Below are 24921 nucleotides of genomic sequence, written 5' to 3'. Positions count from 1 at the left end.
AGAATCTCATTCAGTTCACATTTAGGTTTCATTCACTCAGCCATCACATCCAGATCTCAATGATCTCTAGCAGATATACCTTCATAAGTTCAAAGTAGTCTAAACTCACCAATTATAAGAGGGAGTAAAGCACTCATAAAACTATAAAAGCAAGGGACACAAGAAAAGAAAAAAGAAAAAAAATATATAAATCACTTTATTTGCTACAAAACAAACTAGATAAAACAAAGCATTATTAACTTAAATGTTTTTAGAAAAGGCATGCGCAAAATAAGTTGACGCACCTTACTTGGCTAAAACTTAAAACAAGTACTCAACTTTAAACAAAAAAGGATAAGACATCTTAAAAACTTAATCCTAAAAATCAAACTTCACACAACAACTTCTAAAGGAACAAATTCTTAAGTCCTAACGTAAGCTAAATACAAAATCGAAAAATGAGTACTACTACAAACCTACGAAGAAGAGGCTGCAAATAACCAAAGAAGTACAAAGATCCAAACTTGACAATATGTGACCTCAACTTTGTTGCTTGTCCAAACAGAAGAATAAGATTATCACCTTTATCATGCATAGCTTGGCCAATAGCTATGACATCCCTACTCACGTCGTCAATGCCCAAGAGTAGGTGCACGTTTGTATAGGTCATTCATGCATTGAATGTACTCTACAAACCAACGATAAAGGCTAGCATTTGTCAAGCTAGAGTAAAAATACTAGAAGCGCTAGAGATCAAAACAACAAAATAGTACGTTATTAAGTCAAACAATAAGTGGGCTTTTCAGCTCCCCACTTTTATTGAATTTACTACTGATTATCTTAAACATTCCAAAGGAAGAACATTAAAAATAAACTTACTATGATGCAGAAATGAACGAACATTTTCATGATTCTTTTGAATGAGTATCCTTTCTCAACGCGTAAAGAAATAAGATGGCACGATTATACAACAAAAGCAGATTTACTAGAACAAAGACGAGAAAAAATCTAAATAGTTGAAAGAAAATGACAATGTACTTAGCTAAAAGAGAAATATTTGAAGAAATGTGAGGCATACGGATGATCTTTAGATTGGCATATTCTGGTTCAAGGCGCTTATCATAGATATCTACTGCTAATCCCAAGGGAGTCTGAAAAATCTTAAGGTCTAATAAGGAACAACAGTCACTATTTGTGGTACAGTTTAGTTCACAAAATTCCTTAGGATAAATTCCTCCACCTACAGAACTCGAATTCAAGTACATAAAATCTTGAAAAGAAGGAACGTCAAGAATAAAGAAATCATTTACAAAGCGTCTTATGTTACATAACTTGTGCAAAAATATTGGGGAAGTGTTAGCAAGGACAAGACGCTCCATAAAATCAAACTCATAGGTGAAAAGATAGAAATTAGCAAGAAAAACAGCACAATTGGTGCACATAGGGATACCAATTGTTTGCTTGAAAAGAGAGTCACCCACATGTATATATATAAATTGTCCAAAAGAAAATCTGACCAAGATATGATGTCAATGTCATCTACAGTCCTGTTGAATCTCTTTCTTCCTTTGTCTACATCTACATTCTTACTTTTTAGCCATAAGAAGTCAAAGTTCAAGGCTTACTTTTCTACTAGCAATGCCTTGTACCTATCCTTCTCAAACTTGTACACAAAAACTTTAGAAATAAGAGACTTGACTCTAAATTGAAGAACCTCCAAATTTAGCTTCGTACATAGCGTTGTAAAGTCAAAAGTTTGGAGACATAAAGGAGAATATTTCTCCTTCAGGCTTCTTGAAGAGTTCAAAAACTTTATAACAGGAATCACACCTACTAAATCATTTAAAATTCAACTAGAATCGATAGGTATACTTGCTTCCTTTAGCAGATTTTTCCACATTCATTTACGCTAGGTAAAAGGGCTTTGAAACAACAACTAAGCCATTTGGAAACCTCGGTCAGAGAGGTGTTACAAGAAGCAGCTATAAATCTAGGCTTTATAGGGTTCTTGTGGAACTTCCAAACGTTATATAAAAAAGGTAATTTAAGCTGACACTTGAAACCAAAAGACTTACAAAAGTCTTGATGTTTCAAGATAACCCTATTGCATTGAAAGATCACAACTATTGTAAGTCTGAGAGTTTACTTTACTTAACAAGCATTCTAAATAAAACTTTTTGCATGTACCAACAAAGTTATTGGAGCACTTATCTACGTAAGAGATAACAAAATCACGATGAAATTTCCTAAGAGCATCACGATCACAAGAAGAGAAGCTATTCCTTTTTAAAGATAGTTCCTAGATCAAGATTCTAATTTCGAAGAAGCTTTCTTGAGGATTACAAACTTCCAATGGGTAAAAACACCTTGAACTCCTAAAGACTCCTCAAACTTTACTACGAAACTAGAAATTCCTTTCTCTATGGCTTTGAGAAGGCAAGAGTCATTCGAGGAAAGGAGCCTATATTTAGTACCTCTTGAGAAAAGGTGTCTCAAGGAATCTGAAGGAAGAATAGAACAAGGAATAGTAACTACATGAGCCAAAGCTCCATTTACATAAGAAGAAAAGACACTTTTACTACAAGGGCAATCAATACTTAAGATTGCTAGCCTTTCCTTTTAAGATTACGTCCGATGTCACTATAGTTGAAAGCTTTTTGTCCTAAAGTTTTCACATATTTAACAGCTACGACGGGATGATTCCATACCTTTCTCAGACAAGGAGGGAGAGCATCCAAAGCTTCTTGAGATCTCAAAATAGAGCCTAATCCAATCTTGTTTAGGTCAAGGCAGGTAAAATAGTTATCAACAAATCTTTCTTTCCAACCAAGGGATTTTTCAGACTCAAACACTTGGACTTCAGAAATTTTCCTAATAGTACTCGAAGTTAAGTACTATAAGACTCTCTTGACTCCAAATCTTCATAAGAGTAGTTCTCAAGGATATACAAGAGCTTAAATAGGATCCTTATATTATACCTCTCAAATAATTTATAGGAAAAAGAACCCAACTCCATGGCTCTAGATAGGTAAATCAATCTCCGTTTGAAATCCCTATAAGCAAAAACTCTATGGTTAGAAGGGCCATCACTCTCAATTCTAGAGATTGTAGCCCTAGGGAGACCTTGTACTCTACTAGAAATAGTGTTGTGCAAGACAACTGAATTGATTTCAGGGATAGAAGGTGGATCTGAACAAGAATCTTTAGGAAACCAAGTTCTTTTAGAATGACTTGAAGGGAGAACTAACTCAGATGTTTATAAAACTCTTAAAAGTTTCTAAAATTACATCTATGTGCTCAATAGGACAACAACGGAAAGACTCAAAGCCATGTTTTGCTATTGCCGCATACAAGGGTTTCACACTTTCACGTACGGTGCTCTTACTTTAACCTTTTCTTGTTTCTCTTACGTGTTCCTAAAAACAGACAAAAGTTGTTCGAAAGGTTTGACCAACATACATCAAAGAACTATTATGACTACTATAAATTACATAAATAACTTGAGAGGTATGAAAAGGATGATCTACCATAAGATGTTTTTTCCTTTAACGCTTCAAACGATTGAGGGCTTTTATCGAAGAACTTGTGTAATGAGTACTAACTAAGACAATCTTGAAAGAAGCCCAACCCATAGGACCATCATCAAAAACATGCAAATTCTTCAAATTAAACTTAGCTAAAAATTTAAATCTTTCTTGATACAAATTATGACTACTTCTAGCTACTGAAAAGAAAGAAAGGTCGAAAAGACATACCTGAGAATCATCAGCATTGCTGGTTGAAGCTGAAGAAGAAGTGAAAGTGTTTTTCATTTTTGTAGCAAGGTGCACTAAGTTCAAATCATTCATCAGACAAAATGCTACAGAGATGTCTAGGTGCACAAAGTTCAAATCATTCATCAGACAAAATGCTACAAACATTTCATCTTTCTCTACATGCCTCTAACAATACACACATGAAAGAGCACATGTTTTCAATTCAAGTAAGAAAATTTCAAATTCAGTGCACATCTGTTCATGAAGTCATTCCGCATAATACTATTAGTCTGTCAATACACCTAAAATCTCAAAGAGAAATTAGTGGCTTTGTTCAATCGAGGCAGTCTGTGACAAAGCAGTGGAGTGGCTCCCCTCTTGTGCAGTCTGCACCGCACCAGAGTCAACATGTTGATTCATAGGTAGCTTTTTGGCATAGACACTACTAATGACCCAAAAGCTTCAAGGTACAGCTCCCTTTGAAGAGAATTTACGATGTTCTCCTCCTCTACCCACTTTGCATCGAGGGCCAAAAAGTACCCTTGATCAAATTATCCGGTGGACCTAGCTTACCTTATTGTTCTTTTCTTGTGCTTTGTGACCTGTTGATAGCCCTGCTTGCCTCCCCTATCCTTGGCACCTCAATCTCGATCTCTTTGGAATTCTCTTATCTACAAGCTGATTTTCTTTATTTTCTTTTCTTGTGCCTTGAGACCTATTGGTAGCCTTGCTGACCTTCCCGGTCCATTGGCAATTCAATGTCACTCATCAAAATTCTCTGATGAGCCATCTGTTGCTTCCCCTGCTTCATCGGAACCCTCAGATGAGCTATCATCTGATTCCCTTGCTTCTCTGGAATCCTCACATGAACTTGCATTAAGTTCCCTAGGTTCTCAGAACCCTCGGATGCTCTATCATCCGATTTCCCCTAATACATTCTCGTCACTGGAAGACTCTTGCCCTGTTGACGTGGACACTAACATGTCCGTAGGATAAGTCAAGACTCAATGAGCCAGCATGCATTCCAAAACCTTGTTTGGCATATCCCATAAGTCGCTAAATAGAGTCAGACTTCTATTGCCAACAATGAAGCGTTCTGAGAACCGACCTCCCAAGAAGGCAACGTCAAACTGCTCTATAAACTCAAGCGCTCAATAGGCGTCTTGATACCCTCAAAACGTGTCAAACCTAACGGCCTCATGTCCTTCCTTGAACTCCTTGGTCTTCTTGCTCATCTGTTCACTGTCAGAAGAGGACCAGCTCTCCTACTCTGAGTTGCTAGATGACCTCCAATGCCTTGTAGACTTTTTCAAAAATCTGCTTTCCTTGCTTTTTCTCCGCATCGTTCGTCTTTTCTCATCCTCACTAGAACTAGAGGATGACGAACTGTCGGAGCTCTCTGAAACCAAAGAAGAATCTGAGTCATCCTCGAAACAAACGTACTTCTTGGATCTACTTGCCACCTCGAAAGAAAAATCTCAGTCATTCTCCAAACGAACACGCTTCTTGTATCTGCTTGTCACCTCACAAAGTCGGAAATCTTTGAAAACGAAGAAAAATCTAAGTCATCCTCGAAACAAACACGCTTCTTGGATCTGCTTGCCACCTCCAAAGTCGACTTCCGGTTCAAATAACTGAGGAAATCCACCAATTTCTTCTTCTTCAAAGAGTGCTTCAAGCCTTTCATCAACTAGTTCATATTCTTTTCAAGACCTCTGTGTCCAGCTCTTTTTGCGGGTACAATTTCCACTTTTCTGCACTCCGCTTGTCTCTCAGCTTCCTTCCCAAATTGAGAGGAGAATCAATGGCCGCTCGCCATTTTGAGCAAATCTCATCCATGGGGTAATTCTTCCGATGCTTCCCATATTTCAGGTTCTGGGGGTACTTCATCAATCTTTTTACACAAGTGTCAACCTGCAATTGACGTTTGTAGTCCGCTCTAGCAAAGTTCCTTGCCAGAAATTTGCTTAAATCTTCGTTGTTTTCTTCAGTTCTCGTGCCGGTTTTCAACTTTTCTTCACCTGTTGTCTCTGTCAGATTCTCCACAAGAACCCATGTGTGTTGCAGAAGGGATCAAATCCTCCGTAGAAGAAGAATCTTTCTGAGCTATGATACCACTGTTAGCAGAAGGCACCACGTGCCTACGGAAAGAACAGACGGAACAGACTTTAAGCACTTTAAAACAACTGAATTGAAAGAGATGTACGACACACGAGACACGGAGTAGCAAAGTTCCACCCCAAGAGAGCACTGGCCCAAAACTCTTGCGCCCCTTTCGGTATTTCTTTCAATTGCTTCACCAAAGTACAACTCCCATGACTTTGCTCTACATCTCTCGCAAGTAGAATGCCAGAGAGAGAGCCCATGGGTCTTATTTAAAGGTCCTTGACCTACCAAAAGCACTTACATGAAAAGCATCATCTCTAAAAGCTTTGAAGTCCAAAAGCATGTGCCATGAAGTTTGTCCGTACAGGGCACTGCCATGTCAACAATCTAGTAGCGCAAATCGTGGCAGTCCGTACAGTGCCACGTCAGCATGTCAGCGCAAATCGTGGGCTGTCCGCACAAACCTGCTACGTCATCATCTGTCCATGCAAGTCTTTTGTAAGGGAGTGTACGCGCCTTATTTTTATGCTTAGGCCTCATCGGACGAGATACTTTAAGATGAGAGAACTTTATTATTTGGCCCCAATCGACGAGGATCTATAAGTTGGTAATAACTTCTTCTTCTACTGCTTCTAGGGTTTAGGCACCTCGGCCAGGATCTGCAAGACGGTTGAAATCTTCAGCGGCTTGACACGTCAGTAATATGTACGTAGACTTTTGATGTATGGATTTTAGGCCCCTTGACCAATACGCTTCAAGTCAATAGGGGTTAGGTTTTACCCCTTAGGCCTCTCGGCCATATATAGAGTTTTTAAACTCTAAGCCCTTGTCCTCTCGGCTAGTCCTAGTTGGGCATGCCACATCACCAACTTGTGACAAGGGCACAACCTCAAAATAAAAGGTACAAAGCACAAAAATATCCATTTATATACAATGAATGATCAAAGACTATTTCTTGGCTTTTAGAGAAATTCTCCTCAAATTATGCCACACACACACAGCAAGAAGAACATCATCACTATCAAAACTACATGAAGGCATAGTAAAATCCCCAGGTACCCTAATGTCTCCAAGAGATGCACGTGGTATCTCTATTGAAGAAGATGGCATAGTAGAATCTCCAAGAACCCTCATAGGTTTCAAAGATGCCAGTGGTATCTCTGCTAAAGAAGATGAAGCCTGTAGAGGTAGATCCCTATATCTGTAAAACTATTTGATTGGAGACACCCCTGTCTGCCTCTGTCGCCCCCTTCTCCTCCTCTTTGCTTCTCTCCTCCTAGCCTTCTCCGCCTCTATCTTCCTAGATCCTGATGATACCTCCTAGTCCTTCTATAACATTATATGTTGTCTCTCTTTGGACACTTTATTCTCCTAGTGCATCTAGCTGCCATTTGGCACACTCTACCACCTACAAAACATTGTCCTTATAAATCAATGAAGAACACTTTCTTGTATATCACTACCATGTATAGTAGGAAGAGAGGTATTCACGAGAGAGGGGTGAAGAATCATTTGGAGGGTGGGGGTGTCTACACATTCGAACGATGCAACACCTTCACCCAATACAATACCAAGACTACTGTCTAGCTCTGTAATATGCAGTTGGAACTCTAGCAATAGTCTTGGAAATCTCACCGTAACTGCAAGACCCTCGCCAATGCTAGCTAGATCTATCCCATGTCTCCATGTGTACAAATAACAATATGCCTTGCTGAAACCGAGGGGACACTGTGCCAATGCTAGACTAGCCTCATCCGATGTCTCCAATTGTAACCCTATAGCAACCTCTACCCAAGGGAGAGACCAATACAATCCTGGGAATGGGTGGCATGAGTAAGGCATCTCTAAGGAAGTCCAAAAGCTATGTCGATGAAACACTTTGCATATCAAACAACATGCCTCTAATGTTTCCACTGAACTATGTATAGGATTGAGTGTATCAGTTGATGGTCTAACCTCAATGGAGAACCATTATAATCCATGTTAAGTAGCAGACTCGTCTCCAGAGCTCCATACGAAAGTAGCCCAATTGTTGAAGATGGTGACCAAGTGGAATTCCTGCCAAAATTGCACATTACCAGTGTATGGAACCTTCAATGGAAAACCATTATAATCCATGTTAAGTAGCAGACTCATCTCCAGAGCTCCATACGAAAGTAGCCCGATTGTTGAAGATGGTGACCAAGTGAAATTCCCACCAAAATTGCGCATTACCAGTGTATGGAACCTCTAAGGCTCGTCTTCTGCGCCAAAGAACCTCGTCTTCTGCGCCAAAGAACCTTTGGTAATAGGCACCAATTATAATACAGCTCCCAAGGAAAACCTAAATTTCTTTTGTAACTTGAGAGCCCAACACAATATTGGGAATAGGTGGCGTGAGTAAGGCAACTGTAAGGAAGTCCACAAGCTATGTCACTGACAGCCTTTCTCCTACCACTTTGCGAACCAAACAACATGCCTATAATGTTGCCGCTAAACTGTGTATAGAATTGAGTGTATCTGTTGCTGGTCTAACCTCAATGGAAAACCATCATAATCCATGCTAAGGCACGAACTCACCTCCAGTGCTTAAGATGAAAGTAACCCAATTGTTGAAGATGGTGATCAAGTGACATTCCCCGCCAAAAATGCACATTACCAGAGTCTGGAACCTCTAAGGCTCGTCTTCAGCGCTAAAGAGCCTCCAGTATTAGGCACCACTTCATAATTATACTACAGCTCCCAAAGAAACCCTAAATTTCTCTTGTAACTTGAGAGCTTGTTGCAAAACGATGTATATGATGTAAGGCTAAGGGCTAAACTCCACTTCAAATTGCTCTAACCAACACATGATAGTTCTCCACATTCGAGAAGTGGCAGGAAAGGATGGGTAAAGGTGTGACAAGTAGCAGGCTGGCAGGATTTTCCTTTGCAAGCAATAACCGACAAGTGAGGCGGGGCTATGAGGGCAGGCTGACCGAGCAGCGCTCTATGCAGCCGCAAGCTAAGCAGGCGTGGCATGGGGGCAAGTTGAGCGGGCGGGCCCATAGAGCAAGGGAGCGCAAGCCGGCCACGGTTAGGGCGGCGAGCGTGTGACAAGACATGACAGGCGACGACGAATAAGGAAGGTGGCATGGCTAGGGTTTGCAACAAACTCACGTAGCAGGTTCCAAGCCATAGTTACCCACAACAGGAAATCAGAACGGGAAACGGGGAACGACAATGGGCATGAAATGCCATTCCTTGTATGAATACTCACATTTGAAACACGGAACGGGAAGTTGGAGAGGGAACAGGGAACGGAGGCCTGAAAATGGCCATTCCTTGTAACTATGTTGCAGGCACGCTCGCTCATAGGGTCTCTCTCTCTCTCTCTCTCTCTCTCTCTCTCTCTCTCTCCCCTTTCTTTTCTTGAAAAGCGTAGCTAACATTCTATCATGTGAGTCTTCTAAGACCCTTCGTGGGTGATGTGCCAGAATATATCAGATGAGGATCAGCCAGAAGTTGAGGAACTTGATGAGATCCTAGTGCCTGAGCAAGTTTTGGCACATAAGGACAGAAAAGTTAAAGGACAGGTTGCAAGACGTTATTTGGTGAAGTTCAAGAACTATCCGCCTATGGATGCAAAGTGGATGGAAGAGCATGAACTGTTAGAGTCACCAAATGTATTGCAGCTTTACCTTGAAGCCTTTGGGTTACAACCTACCTATGCCCCAACCCAACGTGGCAAAGGAGGGGTAATGATAGATCTAGTACATCAAATGTACATATGAATTCAGTGTAATAGATGGAAATGACAAAAGTATGAAGGTCTCATTGAGTCATTTGTATCTATGTGTTACGACCTTTCTTGCGGATACATGCGATTATAAAAGAGTGTTGATACCACAAGATCATCAGTGGCGTGTATTTATGGTATGTAATCGAGGACGTTTGAGATTTCAAGAGGGGGGTATGTCACGAGAACGGGGCAGCTGTTAACTATGTCACGAGGACGTGGCAACTGCTAACCTTAGTTGTTGTTTTCTTTCCAATGATTTTTATTTTATTTTTGAGACCCTCTTTTTGAAGTAGCAAACGGTCGGACATTGTATGCCCTATGTGAACAGTAGTTTCACCCGCAGACGGAAAGTGGTCGACACTAGAATTCGTATAGTAAGAGGATGTCTAGGCTCAGAACAAGATCATGTAGGTCCCCCCGTCGCACTTAGCAAGTTGGTGGATACTAGGAAGTGAACTCAATAAAGGCACAAAGTCAAGGTGGGACTACCAACAAAAAGTATCCGACAGTTGGGTCACATTGCACTTTTGGATGCGGTCCCAATGAGGATAGATGGTCAGATGACCAGTTGGAGCCCAACGAAATCATTTCCTAAAAATTAGGGAACTGCTATTTTGGGCCGTGAAATGTGTTCGCATCATTACCTCCGGTATGACAAGGAAAACATTTTACAACTCTGGCGCGAAGTCAGTTGGGCAACCAGTTGGGAGATTTTTAAGCAGCAAACCCGAAACGGGAAAATGCTTGTAAATCCGCCAAGTGGCAGTTTTTCATGGACTTGCCTCTTACAGAAAATTAGGCGCTGAATTTTAAGCTGGGAGAAGGCCTCATTTGGTTTTTGGTCACAGGTTAAGAGCTATGGACTGCTTTCTTTCCCTCTCATGTACAGTGTGGTGCTAGGAGTGATGCCCTGCATGCTACACACTACTCTCTCTCTCCCCTACATACAATTATGTGATGCCCCACAAGAGGGCTCTTCATTTGACTGATGCACAGCTGTGTGGTTTCATGCTTTTGTGTTGAGGCAAGAGCCTCCTTGAGCAGGAACGGGGGTAGCTAACTGCTACTCCAAAGCAGGCATCGGCGAGGGTCATAACCTCACCGTACAGGTGCAAATTCAGCACTGTGTATGCGCAGAAAATTGACTGTTTTTCAACCATACGGACACCAGAAGCCTTGGGAATCGTGCCCCACTGGCGGAGGACAGCTAGGCGACTGTTTGGGGCTAAAAACAGGGCAAAGACCAGTAAATACAGCATGCTGAATTTACTGTTTTTGGGCAGGAATCAGAGGGTATACGCCAATGGAAGTGAGTTCTAGCAGGGGAATTGGTTTCACGCAAGTTTTGGGGCTGTTATGCTGCCGAAATTTGGCCAAATCAGGTAGTATCTAGCGGGATACAGGTAAAGGATTCCCAGGACTCTACTTTGTAATTTACCCTCTCAAACAATAAAGAAATACCGAAAGGGGGCGCCAATTTTGGGGCCTACAGGTTGTCGGCGTCTGCTCGGGGCATTCTAGCTTCCGAGCCGTGTGTGTACTTAAGTGTTAATTCCCGTCACAGGTTTCCTTCGCACGTTTCTCTCTGTGTGTGTTTAAAGTAAAGAATTTCGGGTGAAAGCCAACGCCTACCGCCCCACGGGCCGGTGTCAAGGTTCCGTTGCCGGGACATCAATCACTTTTTCCTCAAAGAGTGAGCCTCGGTTGTTTTGGGTAAAGACACAGAGTATAGGAATGCGGGATTACACTATGGCCGACAAAGGGAAGGGCATTATGGAAGAGGGTTCCTCGTCAAAGGACAGGCAGGAAATTCCTATGGTTTTTGAGATTGGCAAGAGCTCACGGCCACGTCAGTCTATACCTCCTGTCAATGTGAATGTCCCTCCAGTAGTACAGGGCTTTATGACTGGGCAACTTGAGGATGATGCGTTTAGAACTCCGTAAGTTGCCGCGGTGAATGTCTTTTTGCAGCTGGTGAAGAATCCAAGGTTTATGGAGTTCTTGCAAGCGCCACCAGTGCAACATCAAAATAGGCAACCTACACCGCGTACGGAGCTTGTTGAGGCTCAAGCCCAAGTACTTCATGCGACTCGGCAAGAAAGGGAACACTCGCATGTTGCGGAGCCAGGGGCTCCAAAAACAGGTTCCTCCCGTGCTTGAACGGGTGGCTGTTCCACATGTTATGCCAGTTCAGCCCGCCACCTTTCAAAGCCCACATGCTGTCTTCAATGGACAAGGAACTCGATACCAGGCTATGCACCCAGTTTTTCCACCACCCACGGTACATCCTGGGTACTTCGGGGGTGGATTAGTGTTTCAAAGTATGGCTGGTTATGCGCCCGGAAGTCAGTCATACATGCTAGGAACAGTGTTTGGGGGTATGCAAGGCATCATGCCAAACCCCATGTATGGTAGTATTGGCATGCAGCAGGGTTTTTAGTGCAACCAAGGCCAGTTTGGGGTGCCACAGGGTCATTTTGGCATTGCTGGTTTTTCTGGACAGCAGCCAGATATTGCACCTCTGACGCAAAATGTGAATGGCCAAGATGTGACAATCATGCCTACTACAATGTCCATGTTGCAGACCATTCCATATGACAACTTGGGGGCACTAGAGAAGCCGAAAGCTTACAAAAAGAAGGTGGTGCAGTTGTGAAATTTTCAGCACTTTCAGTGGCTTTGAGGATAAAGCAAAGACTCTCACTTTCCAGTTTGATACAGCTTATGCAGGAAGGAATTTTACAGAGGCCTCGAAAGTCAGGAAAGCTGCCACTTCTTAAAGGACAATGCGCTTACATGGTGGACGACATTGTTGCAAGGACAGGCACCCGCCACTTGGGTCTACTTCAAGCAAATGTTTGCATCTGTTTGGCTGTCAAATGAATTTGATGTGGACATCATGACAGATTGGCACCAGCTTACTTCAGCTACATGCAAGAGCTTGTTGGAGTACAATTGAAGGTTTTGTAAAGCGTTACTCTCAGTGACCTCCTACAGATTTGTGCCATTGACAGAGCAGATAGAGAAGTACTGTTGTGGGCTACCTAAAGGGCTTCGTGATTACTGTACCAAGAACAGAGTGGCTACCCTCACTCAGTTAATGGAAGTTGCTAACACTGGTCTTGCCTTGATGAAAGGAGAGGACAGTGGATTTCCGAGCAACGAGAAAGGAGGGCAGCAAAAGTAAAATTCAGCGAAGAAGCCCTTTGTGAAAACGGCTCCTGATGCGTCACAAAGGTCAGAAAAGGCCACCAAGGACAAGGATTCAGCCGGGACTTCTGGAGCGCAGGCAAAGAAACAGAAAAGGAAGTCTTTTGTCCGCAAGTCGCTTGAGGAAAACAAGGTCCTAATGGCTGAAAACAAATGTTTTATATGCGAGCAGCCTGGTCACTTTGCTACCAATTGTCCACAAAGGAAAAGACCTGCTGACTCAAATGATAAAGAAGACCAGAAAGGCAAGAAGCCTAAACCCATGGCAGGTTTGGTGCCAGACATGGTGGGTGACAGGCCCAGTACAGATGCCAGTGAGTTATGCAGGACTTGGGGTAGAGTTAGGGATCAGACGGCACTCATCTTCTTTGATCCAGCTGCCAAAGCCAACTTTATACCAGACTTAGCTATGAAGCTGGGCATCAAAGCTGAAGAGATGTGGTACACAGCACAGGCAAGGTTGGCATGTCCTGGCCACTCAGAGTGTGTTACTCCCATCATTGGAAAGCTGCGTCTGCATATTCAGTCGTATGTGGACACAAAAGAGTTCTACATCATGCCGCTGGAAGGATGTGATGCCTTGTTGAGGATCCCGTGGATGTTCCGAGTGCATGGAGTCTTGGATGCCTACAACAAAAAGATCACTATATAGCAGCAAAACTCACATCTTGGATATAAAGCTAAAAGGAGAGTCAGTCCCTATTGTATCTGCTTTTGCTATCTCTTCTGTAATAAAGAATCATCTTTCTGTGTACTTGATTCTTGCACGTGATGTCTCAGATAGTGATCAGTCAAATTTATCTGTGCTAGATAAAGAAAGGTCGGCATTTTTGCAAAAGTTTAGTGACTGTTTTTCGGATTCATTACCGTCGCAATTGGCGCTAGAGAGACCTGAGGACCATCGTATAGATTTGATGCCCGGGTGTAGCCCACCAAATAGGATCCCTACAGGGTTAGCGCGGCGCGGCAGAAAGAGATTATGGGCCAGGTTGAGGAGTTATTAGAGAAGGGGCTGATTCAACCTAGTTCTTCACCCTTTTGCTCCCCAGTGCTCCTAGTGCAGAAGAAGGATGGCTCATGGTGCATGTGTATTGATTACCGTGCCCTGAATAAGAATACTATCAAGAATAGCTTTCCTATTCCTCGAATTGATGATATTCTCGATCATTTAGAGGGTGCTGCAATTTTCAGCAGGATAGACCTTAAGAGTGGGTACCATCAGATTCGTATAAGGCCAAAGGATGTGCACAAGACTGTGTTTAGAACGACATTTGGTCTTTATGAGTTTCTAGTGATGTCGTTTGGGCTAACAAATGCTCCTGCCACATTCAACAAAATGATGGACCGGATTTTCCGCTCGCATCAAAAGTTTGTTGGGACGTTCTTTGATGACATGATAGTCTATTCGAAGAATGAAGAGAAGCATAGGCGTCACTTGACCATTGTGTTTGAAGAGTTGCGCACTCATCACAGGTTACTTGTCAATCCTAAGAAAAGTGAATTCTTCTGGGAAGAGATCCACTTTCTTGGCAACATAGTCTCAAAGGATGGTGTCAGAATGGATCCCGCATAGGTCAAAGCTATTAAGACATGGCCAAACTTGAAGATTGTGCACGATGTGAGAAGCTTCTTGGGATTGTGTTCCTACTATAGAAGGTTTATCAGAAATTTTGCAGAGATAGCATCGCCTCTTCACGCTTTGCAAAAGAAAGAGGTCACTTTCAGATGGACCCAAAAAGAGAGTTCAGCTTTTAGTCTCTTAAAGGAAAAGTTGACTTCAGATCCAGTAATTGTTTTGCAAGATCTCAGGAGTCATTTGTGGTCCAATGTGACGCGTGTGGCAATAGCATCAGAGCAGTGCTAATGCAAGATGGACGGGTAGTATCTTATGAAAGCCGAATTTTGCAAGGGCCAGAGAGGACTATGCAAGTCTATGAGAAAGAGCTCTTGGCCATGATTCATGCGCTTTCTAGCTGGAAGCACTACCTCCTAGGTGCTGATTTTGTTGTCCAAACAAATCATCAGACCTTGCAATACTTCTTGACACAATCAAAGTTATCCGAAAAGCATATGCGATGGGCAAACATTCTTTCCATGTTCCACGTCCAAATTATGCATGTGGAAGGCAAGAAGAATGTTGTGGCTGATGCGTTATCAACAAAGCCACAAATTTCAGTTGTGTCAATTCCTTATCATCATGAGCTAGATGACATGAAGGAACAGTATACTGTTGATGAAGATTTTGCAAGGATCTTTGAACAGTGTTACAAGAGGGGCAACATCATGAGCACTACCTCCTCAGAGATGGTTTTATGATGATGCATGGCAGACTTTGTGTCACTAGGCCACTGCGACATAAGGTCATGGAAAAGAGTCATGTCCCACCGTATGCAGGGCATCGTGGTATTGATGCGACAGTTAAAGCGGTAGAGACATTCTTGTATTGGCCTACCTTGAGGAGAGATGTGGATGCCTTTGTGCGAGCATGCTTAATTTGCCAAAAGGTCAAGTTTGACAGGAAAAAGGCACCACGGCTGTTACAACCACTGCCGATTCCGGATAAGCCATGGGAAAGCATTGCTATGAACTTTATCTTTGATCTTCCAAGAATGCCAACAGGGAATGATGGTATATGGACCATTATCTGCAAGTTCAGCAAGCAGGCCCATTTTATCCCTGTCAGGAAGAAGATAAAATCGGATCAGATGGCACGCTTGTTTATGTACAATGTGTTTAAGTACCATGGTATGCCATGATCGATTATGAGTGATCGTGATCCTCGCATGACCAGTTTGTTCTGGAGAGGATTGTTTGAGAACATGGGCACTACGCTCAACTTCTCGTCTTCGTTTCATCCACAAACTGATGGACAGTCAGAAGAGGCTAATTCTACTGTCTTAGATCTGCTGAAATGCTATGTGTAAGAAAATAAGGGCAAGTGGGAACAGTATTTGCCTATGCTTGAGTATGCGTAAAACAATACGGTGCATTCGTCCACACGCAAGGCACCATTTGAGATTGTTCAAGGCGGCAAAACAGTTCCTCATACAAAGGACAAGATCTTTGAGGCAGATCGATATGTTGAGAACATGGATGAGATGTATAAGAAAATTAAAGTTGCCTCGGAGAAGACTCAGGCAAAACAGAAAAAGGCTATTGATCGTCACTGTCGTGAATTGCTATTATCACCTAGTGATTGGGTTCTGTTAAGGTTTGAAAAGGCAAGGTTAAAAAAGATGAAGGGCAAGGAACAGTTGTTTCCTAAGCTCAGCATGCATTACTATGGACCTTTTCAGGTGCTTCACAAGATCAGCGATGTGGCTTACAGGCTCAAATTGCCTGATGCATGGAAAGATTCATAATGCGTTTCACGCGAGTCTTCTAAGACCCTTCGTGGGTGATGTGCCAGAATATATGCCAGATGAGGATCAGCCAGAAGTTGAGGAACTTGATGAGATCCTAGTGCCTGAACAAGTTTTGGCACATAAGGACAGAAAAGTTAAAGGACAGGTTGCAAGACGTTATTTGGTGAAGTTCAAGAACTATCTGCCTATGGATGCAAAGTGGATGGAAGAGCATGAACTGTTAGAGTCACCAAATGTATTGCAGCTTTACCTTGAAGCCTTTGGGTTACAACCTACCTATGCCCCAACCCAACGTAGCAAAGGAGGGGTAATGATAGAGCTAGTACATCAAATGTACATAAGAATTCAGTGTAATAGATGGAAATGACAAAAGTATGAAGGTCTCATTAAGTCATTTGTATCTATATGTTACGACCTTTCTTGCGGATACATGCGACGATAAATAACTGTTGATACCAGAAGATCATCAGTGGAGTGTATATGCAATCGAGGACGTTTGAGATTTCAAGAGGGGGGTATGTCACGGGGACGTGGCAGCTGTTAACCATGTCACAAGGACGTGGCAACTGCTAACCTTAGTTGTTGGTTTCTTTCCAATGATTTTTGTTTTATTTTTGAGACCCTCTTTTTGAAGTAGCAAACGGTCGGATATTGTATGCTCTATGTGAACTAGTTTCACCCGCAGACGGAAAGTGGTCGACACTAGAATTCCTATAGTAAGAGGATGTCTAGGCTCAAAGCAAGATCATGTAGGTCCCCCCGTCGCACTTAGCAAGTTGGTGGATACTAGGAAGTGAACTCAATAAAGGCACAAAGTCAAGGTGGGACTACCAACAGAAAGTATCCGACAATTGGGCCACATTGCACTTTTGGATGCGGTCCCAATGAGGATAGATAGTCAGATGACCAGTGGGAGCCCAACGAAATCATTTCCTAAAAATTAGGGAACTGCTATTTTGGGCCGTGAAATGTGTTCGTGTCATTAACTACGGTATCACTAGGGGAACATTTTACAACTCTGCCGCGAAGTCAATTGGGCAACCAGTTGGGAGATTTTTAAGCGGCGAACCCGAAACGGGAAAATGCTTGTAAATGCGTCAAGTGGCAGTTTTTCATGGACTTGCCTCTTACAGAAGATTAGGCGCTGAATTTTAAGCTGGGAGGCGGCCTCATTTGGTTTTTGGTCACAGGTTAAGAGCTATGGAGTGCTTTGTTTCTCTCTCATGTACAGTGTGGTGCTAGGAGTGATACCCTACACGCTACACACTGCTCTCTCTCTCCCCTACGTGCAGTTATGTGATGCCCCACAAGAAGGCTCTTCATTTGACTGATGTACAGCTGTGTGGTTTCATGCTTTTGTGTTGAGGCAAGAGAATCCTTGAGCAGGAACGGGGGTAGCTAGCTGCTACTCCAAAGCAGGCACCGGTAAGGATCATAACCTCACCGTACAGGTGCAAATTCAGCATTGTGTATGCTCAGAAAATTGACTGGTGTTCAGCCATACGAACGCCAGAACCCTTGGGAATCGTGCCCCATTGGCAGAGGACAGCTAGGAGACTAATTGGGACTGAAAACAGGGCAAAAACCAGTAAATACAGCGTGCTAAATATACGGTTTTTGGGCAGGAATCAGAGGGTATACGCCAATGGAAGTGAGTTCTAGCAGGGGAATTGGTTTTGTGCAAGTTTTGGGACTGTTATGCTGCCGAAATTTGGCCAAATCAGGTAGTATCTAGCAGGATACAGGTAAAGGATTCCCAAGACTCTACTTTGTCATTTACCCTCTCAAAGAATAAAGAAATACCGAAAGGGGCGCAGATTTTGGGGCCTACAGGTTGTCGGCGTATGCTCGAGGCCATCTAGTTTCCGAGCCGTGTGTGTACTTAAGTGTTAATTCCCGTCACAGGTTTCCTTCGCACGTTCTCTCTGTGTGTGTTTAAAGCAAAGAATTTCGGGTGAAAGCCAACGCCTACCGCCCCCATGGGCCTGTTCCATAGTATCTTTGTTCTAGTTCTTTTGTTCTTTTGTACCCAAACATGGTATCAGATTCAATATTTTGTAACAGATCGGTCTCATAGGTCATTTTGGCCTTTTGAAGACGTTAATATAACATTTCATCTCATCTCATCTCTCTCTCTCTCTCTCTCTCTCTCTCTCTCTCTCTCTCTCTCTCTCTCTCTCTCTCTCTAGGTTTTTTGATGTTTTTAGGGCATATGCAACATGTTTTGATCAACAAAGGCTTGATAGCACCCTTGTGTGAAAGAACAGATAATGCGTACACTGATGAACATGCAATGGTGAAGAAGCTCTATCTAGCTGTAGGAAGCCTACACTGAGTGAAATACCTAAGCCTCTATGTTGAGCAAAAAACTTGATGTTGAAAACTTGAAAACACATTCACATAATATGGGTCTTGAAGAATCAAGCTCAACGAGATAATGGTGTCCTTTTTAGTGCATCAAAAAAGATGAATCAACTAGGAGAGCTTATGTTAGGCTCCCATACAAAAGTAAACATTGTTCAGCTAGACAACAAGGTCTGCAATTTGATGTGAAGTGCATACAGACAAGCACGTCTAAGTGGAGGTATATTTGCCACTTTACAGCCCAAATATACTTTCCAGTTTACAAATGTCTATGTAGGAAGTTGAGCATAAAAAATGAAGGTATCTTATCTTTGCCACTTCACAACCAAAGCATGATTTCAGCCTGACAGGGTAATAAGAAAGTCTCTGTAAGAGAATATTTCATGGTACACAAGACACAAGAGTTAGAGTTGCACACAACTCAGTGTTTCCCAGCTTTTGGTAGACCTTTTCTCAAAGGAACAAACAATCCCAAAGACAGGAAGCTCATGATGTAGAATCAAAAGACCTTGTATACTAGAGCCGTGATTTGATGTAATAATTTCAAATACAAAACAACTTTGCAATAAACCTTTCGTAAGGGCATCGAGCACTCCACTGGACTCCAAATACTTCCTGAATGCTTCTTTCTTTGATTCACTTGCCTACAAAAAGATATCCCAAATTCGATCACATTGCATACTCTTAAGACAACACAACAAAAGAATGTGCAATCAAAAACTTGAATGATTCTTCAAGAGAAATTGAATTAGGAAAAAGGAAAAACAAGAGAATCCTCTAACGCAGTTTATAAACCACCATGTTTAACCTTGAATTTGTGATGTGACCTGTTGAGCTACAATCAAAAAATAAAGGATCACAGAAAGCAATGCCTGATAATTCATTTCATGTAAGACTACACTGTATAAAACTTCTTGCTGTACTTTTCCAAGCTTCAACAAGAAACAAGAAAGCTGCAAAAAAATTCCTTTCGCAAACCACACCTAACCGTTCTCTTTTGCTTGCACGGTTGAATTGCGAGAGTCGCAAACTAGCATCTAGGCCGTCCTAGGGTTAGAATTTACGCAAAAGCATTTACAAATATCCAAAATTACAATCAAAAGCAATCACGATGTGGAGCCCAGGTGGCAGTAATCTATGTCCAAAGAATTTCCATGTCCCTGACGAGTATAGTGAGTTGTTTGACAAGTTTCACCGTTTGTGACTCCATGATAATCTCTCTCCTATATTACCTGAGGATCATGTTATGGACCTTGTGGATGGAGCAAAATCGGTAAGCAAGTTTTGTTGACGTTCGGATAAAATTAACAAGAGGAGCTAGAGCAACAATTGGGTGAGTTATTGGATAGGGAATTTAATCGCTTCAATGTGAGCCTTTTGCTACTTTAGAGCAACAACTGGGTGAGTTTTTGGATAGGGAATTAAATCGCTTCAATGTGAGCCTTTTGCTGCTCCTATTCCAGTTGTCCTTTAAGAAAATGGCTCATCGCGGTTGTGTGTGGATTACAAGTTCTCAATCAAATGACAGTTAAGAATGAGCATCTCAATAGGACGAAGGAATTTCAACAATTGATGTGAAGACTGGCTACCACCACATGCAAATTGCACAACAATGAGACATCTACAAAACAGCATTTCAAATCCGATGAGTTCACTACGAGTTTGGGGTAATGCCGTTTGGTCTCACTATGGCATCGAATATGTCTAATCAAATGGTGATGCGCATCTTTGTGGACTTGATAGGTAAGTGTGTTCATTTATTCTTGATGATATTCTCATTTGCTCTACATCTTAGGAACGTCATTTTATTGATGTGGAAAAGATTTTAGCTTAGCTAGATGCTAATTGTCTTTATATTTCACCTAAAAAGTCAACTTTTTCTGGCTATCGTCTATTATTTGAATTATTTCTGCCGATGGCACTCATCTTAATCTAGAGAAGGTAAGGGAGTAAGAGAATAAAAGTTGCATTCATTCTTTCCTTGGCCTATGTCAAGCATAAAAGTTCTAAAATAGTCAGATGCACCAGAATCGAGCAATCACGCAATTACAATCCTTTTTGTTAACCTTACATTGATGAGCAAGACTTTGTACGGATAGTCCCTTTCTCAGAATGATTGGAGAACTTAATAAAGTAATAGATCTCTCAACATAGAAATGAAAATCTATGCAGAAAGATGGAAATTTGTTGAATGTAAGATCTGACAAAGAGAGTCAGGTAGAGATGGGGAGAAATGAAATGAAGTGAGTCATTATATTAACGTCTTCTAAAGGCCAAAATGACCCATGAGACCAAAGAGTTACCTCATGGTGAATTTGACAAAAGGTCTGGATTTAAAAAGAGAAACTAACTACACAGAAACAATACTAGAGCTTCCCAAAAATAATGCATATTTGAAAATTATGATTTTCTAAAAATAGTAACAAGACACAAAACTGACTGTTAAATTTGACAACATACATGTTTTTGAGGCCTAAAACAACTTGATAGTATTTCTTTCGAGCAATTTTTGCTGGACTGTACTCCAAAGATGGCTCTTAAAAAATACTTTTTTTTATAGAATTATTTATTTCTTTTTTTTTTCAACTCCTTAAATGCCTTGAGAACAAATTCCTGAAAGGTTTCCATGAGCTTTTTTTTGGTTCATAAGAACAAGAATTTACAAAAAAGATTCTTATAGCTACAAAAGAGGCTTGTGTTCACACAACCCTAGTGCTAATGTTGCCCCATGCTTTTAGACGAGATCTTTCTTTACCATCCTTGTTGTATTACCCTGTACATCTGTTACTGCTTTAGAAGAAGGGGGTTGTGGGGTTTTAGTGGGGCAATCACCCTTCATGTGTCCAATTTCTCCACAATTGAAGCATCTCCCTTCACCCATATAGGTTCTCAATTCTGCATGAGAGCGATATTTCCCACTCTTGGGCTAATTAGGTTTTTTTTCTGCCTCTGAGGCGGTTCTTTTCTTCTCTTGAGAAGAAGAAGTAGAAGTGGACTGATTGTTAAGAGATTTCTGCTTAGCATGATAAGTGCTTTGTTGTACCTTTCTGGTGTATAGCGTCAGCTATGCGAGCAAATTCCTTAAATATTTGTAAATTGCTTCGTGGATAAAACTTCATGGCCTTTTTGCAAGGCTTCATGCAACCCAACTTCAAACTTTCGCATCTTCTCTGAATCTTCAATCTTCTTGAATAGAGTAACTTTCAAAAGAACGTCCCAAAACCTATCCACATATTGTGGAACAGTTTCATTCTCTGACTAAGAAAGTCGGTTCCATTCTTTTTTAACTTCTTGCTCATAATCTGGAGGAAGGAATTGAGCATAGAATTCCTTATTGAAGGCAATCCAATCTTGAGGTTTGCGTTTTTCTAGGATGAGAGTCAACCACCAACTACTGGTTGGGCTGCCTTTCAGGTACATACTGACATGGAGAAGCTTAGACCTTTTTGTAAAATCCCTTTCTACAAATGCTACTTCAAACTGGCGGATGAAAGCTAAAGCTTTATCGTTATCTCACCGTCCATTGTAGGAATCAAACTTTACATCCTTATTCCCTTGCCTTGAAGGACTTCTCCTTGAGGTGCTTCTTCTTGTGATGCTCCTCCTTTCTCTCGTTAGACTCCCTATTGACAGAGGGCCTCTCTTTTGACTGCATCTCTTGCGGCTACGGATCTTCAATGAACATGTCCTCTGGAGGGACTGTCTTCCAAATCCTTCATGAAAGAGAACTGACGAGAATAAGGAGGATTCTGTTCTTGAATCTTTGGATTAGACTGCTCATGACGTTCGTGAATATTCTTCTAACTTTCATGCGTGCGGGAAATTCCGACTAGAGCATCTTTCTGAGGTTCTTGCGTTTTGGAGTTCTTCGGGATTTCTCCCGACTCCAACTACACTTTCTCCTTCCCTTTTTTTAAGGGTATGGAGAATCTTCTAAACTTCTGGATGGGAAGGAGCTTTCTGCAACTCTGCCATCTGCTGCTGAAGGAGAGTGAACTCTATCTCACGTCCTTCCATTCTGCAGTCTGCCAAGAGTCATCACTCTCTTAAGAAAGAGAGAGATGACCTTGCTCTGATACTAGTGTCACAAACGACGGAAGTATAAACTAACTTTTAAATGAAATTCATATACTCAAAAGAAGTAAGAAGGGAGAGAAAAGCTTGACACATCATTGGGGACCAGAAGATGGATTGGTCCCCCGCCCCCCCCCCCCCCCCCCCCCCCCCCCTAAAGAGAATATCTTTATTACTAAGAGAGAATCTTTACAAGCACAGGAATGGGGCAAACGCCATCCTCAATTCTTTCTTGCTCTTTTTTTGCTTCTGATTGAGAGAGAGAGAGAGAGAGAGAGAGAGAGAGAGAGAGAGAGAGAGAGAGAGAGAGAGACTACTCTCTGACTGCTAAGAGGATTTTCCCCTCTTCTGTGAGATTTTGGAAGCTCTCTTAAGCAAGAGTCTGTCTGCTACAAACCTTCTCAGAAGCTCTCAAAGAAGAGAGTCTATCTTCCACTAAAGAGCTCCTTTCATTTTTAATCATTCCTACAATGAACACGAGACAAACACGCAAAACGTACACACATACGCTTGCTGAAATTTTCTGCACATAACCTGAAATTCTTACCTATGCACGTTCCAATGCCAAAACAGAAGCCTTTTTCGCGATGGAAATGCACCAAACTCTGTGTATGCGTAGGATAAATAGAGGACTGATATTCTATGAGTGCTCCGCTGAAAATCGCCCTAATTGAGATGATTAGGGGCTAAAAACCGAGAATTTACAGCCACTACGCTCTAGGAAATGAGCGTCTGCTGCAAACTTCTCGCGATAACATTTCTCACGAAGGTGGCTATGACTGTGAGAATCCTTGTTCTAGACAACGGGACTCAAAGCTACCATGTATGTCACAAGGGTTTGCTCTCAAGCTCTAATGGAGCGCTCCATCGCGTAGAGCATGCTCACACTAGGGGATAGGAGCACTGCCAACCTCCCAAAAGGGAGAGGTGTTGCTCTTATATAGACAGGAGGAAGAGGTGGTGCTAGGAGATGAGGGAGGGTGATAGAGAGAGAGATTGCATGGGTAAGTGTGCCACTTGGCACACTTCCTTTAAAACTTTAAAACCCTTCTACTTTTAAGTTTTAAAAGTTTACAAGTCACTAAATTGTGCAACTAACTCACAAATGTTAAAATTAATTATACCCATGAGAACATTAAAGGTTCCCGACGCAACGCCATACCGGCACTGCTCTTGCATCACCTGTTCACATTTGGCCAACCATTTGCCCGGGAGGAAATAATTAAATTAATTTAACTAGCTTATCCTAAGGCCTTATTAAAAATAATCCAAGCCTTAGGATCATTGTTTTAAGGACCCCATCCCATTCCTTTGCTCGCATTGACGTGCGTAGTTTTTCTAAGCCTAAAATCTGAGGCTACTGTCTACCCCTTATGAAGGCCCGATTTCCCAATCACTAAGGCTTCAAGGTATTTTTCTACTAGGGTCTCCCAAAGGTGTTCTAGGCCGCAATTAGGCACACTTGAGGCCCTAAAACTACTAATTCTCTTCTAATGTGCACACAACTAATTAAATAATTATTTTATAGGCGAATGATGGCTGGAATGAGTGGATCTTCCAAGGATTGTACGACCGTAGATGATCAAGCCGATGTCGAAACTTCGTGTACTGCAACAGCCACTGAGAAACCGCACGAACCACCACCGGATGGTGTCCTGGCAAGAGGTAACTTCATCCTCTATGAAAAACGCAAGCCGAGAGGCTGCTGTCCACCCAAAAACGCAACTGTGAGGTGATGAAAACGCTGCTGTCCATTGAATTTCAGCCTACTCGTACCCTCCCGCCAAGATCCAGAGCAATGCAGAGAGTTTGGGGAGGGTGGGGAATCAAAGTAACAACCTCTGATAGGCTGAAAACAGAGAAAACAGCAGGGTATAATGGCTAAAATTTGTAGCAGATGAGGAATCTTGTCGGTAATGCACCGGATGCAAGGCCGGTTTCGAAAGGCAAGATCCAAGTGGGTGTGAAGCGCTCCCTCTTGTACCAAAAAAGTTGATGCCCCAACCTAAAAACGCAACCCTTCCCAAAACGCAGGTGTCTTCTGTCACAAAGTGATGACGTGTCTGCCCGAGAGCATGCGGGACTGCTGCTGAAAACCCTTATTCTGCAAATCCTAACCCTAAAACCTGCAAACCCTAAAATCTGCCAAAAACCCTAACCCTAACTCTAACCCTAAAACCTGTCCTAAACCCTAACCCTAACCCTAGGCAACAGGACAGAATTTCCGGATATGCGTTGGCATGCTGACGTGGCACCGCACGAAAAAAGTAACCCAGAAATTGCGCTGATTTTCGGCTTGAGCAACGCA

At 42.1% G+C, this 24921-nt stretch overlaps 1 protein-coding gene across 1 annotated transcript in view; it reads right to left on the bottom strand.

Moving 5' to 3' along the window:
• Positions 1–24921, bottom strand: part of LOC147448169 (c-Myc-binding protein) — a 91023-nt gene that overhangs the window by 39435 nt on the left and 26667 nt on the right. The window contains exon 2 of the mRNA XM_086524026.1: positions 19111–19183. Coding sequence (XP_086380152.1) covers positions 19111–19183 — 73 coding nt within the window. The remainder of the gene's footprint in view (positions 1–19110; positions 19184–24921) is intronic.

This window comes from Adiantum capillus-veneris, chromosome 11, assembly GCF_014529385.1.
Source record: "Adiantum capillus-veneris isolate H3 chromosome 11, ASM1452938v2, whole genome shotgun sequence".
Classification (NCBI taxonomy): Eukaryota; Viridiplantae; Streptophyta; class Polypodiopsida; order Polypodiales; family Pteridaceae; genus Adiantum; species Adiantum capillus-veneris.
Note: the sequence above shows the minus strand (reverse complement) of the source record. Positions and strands in the feature narration are given on the sequence as shown.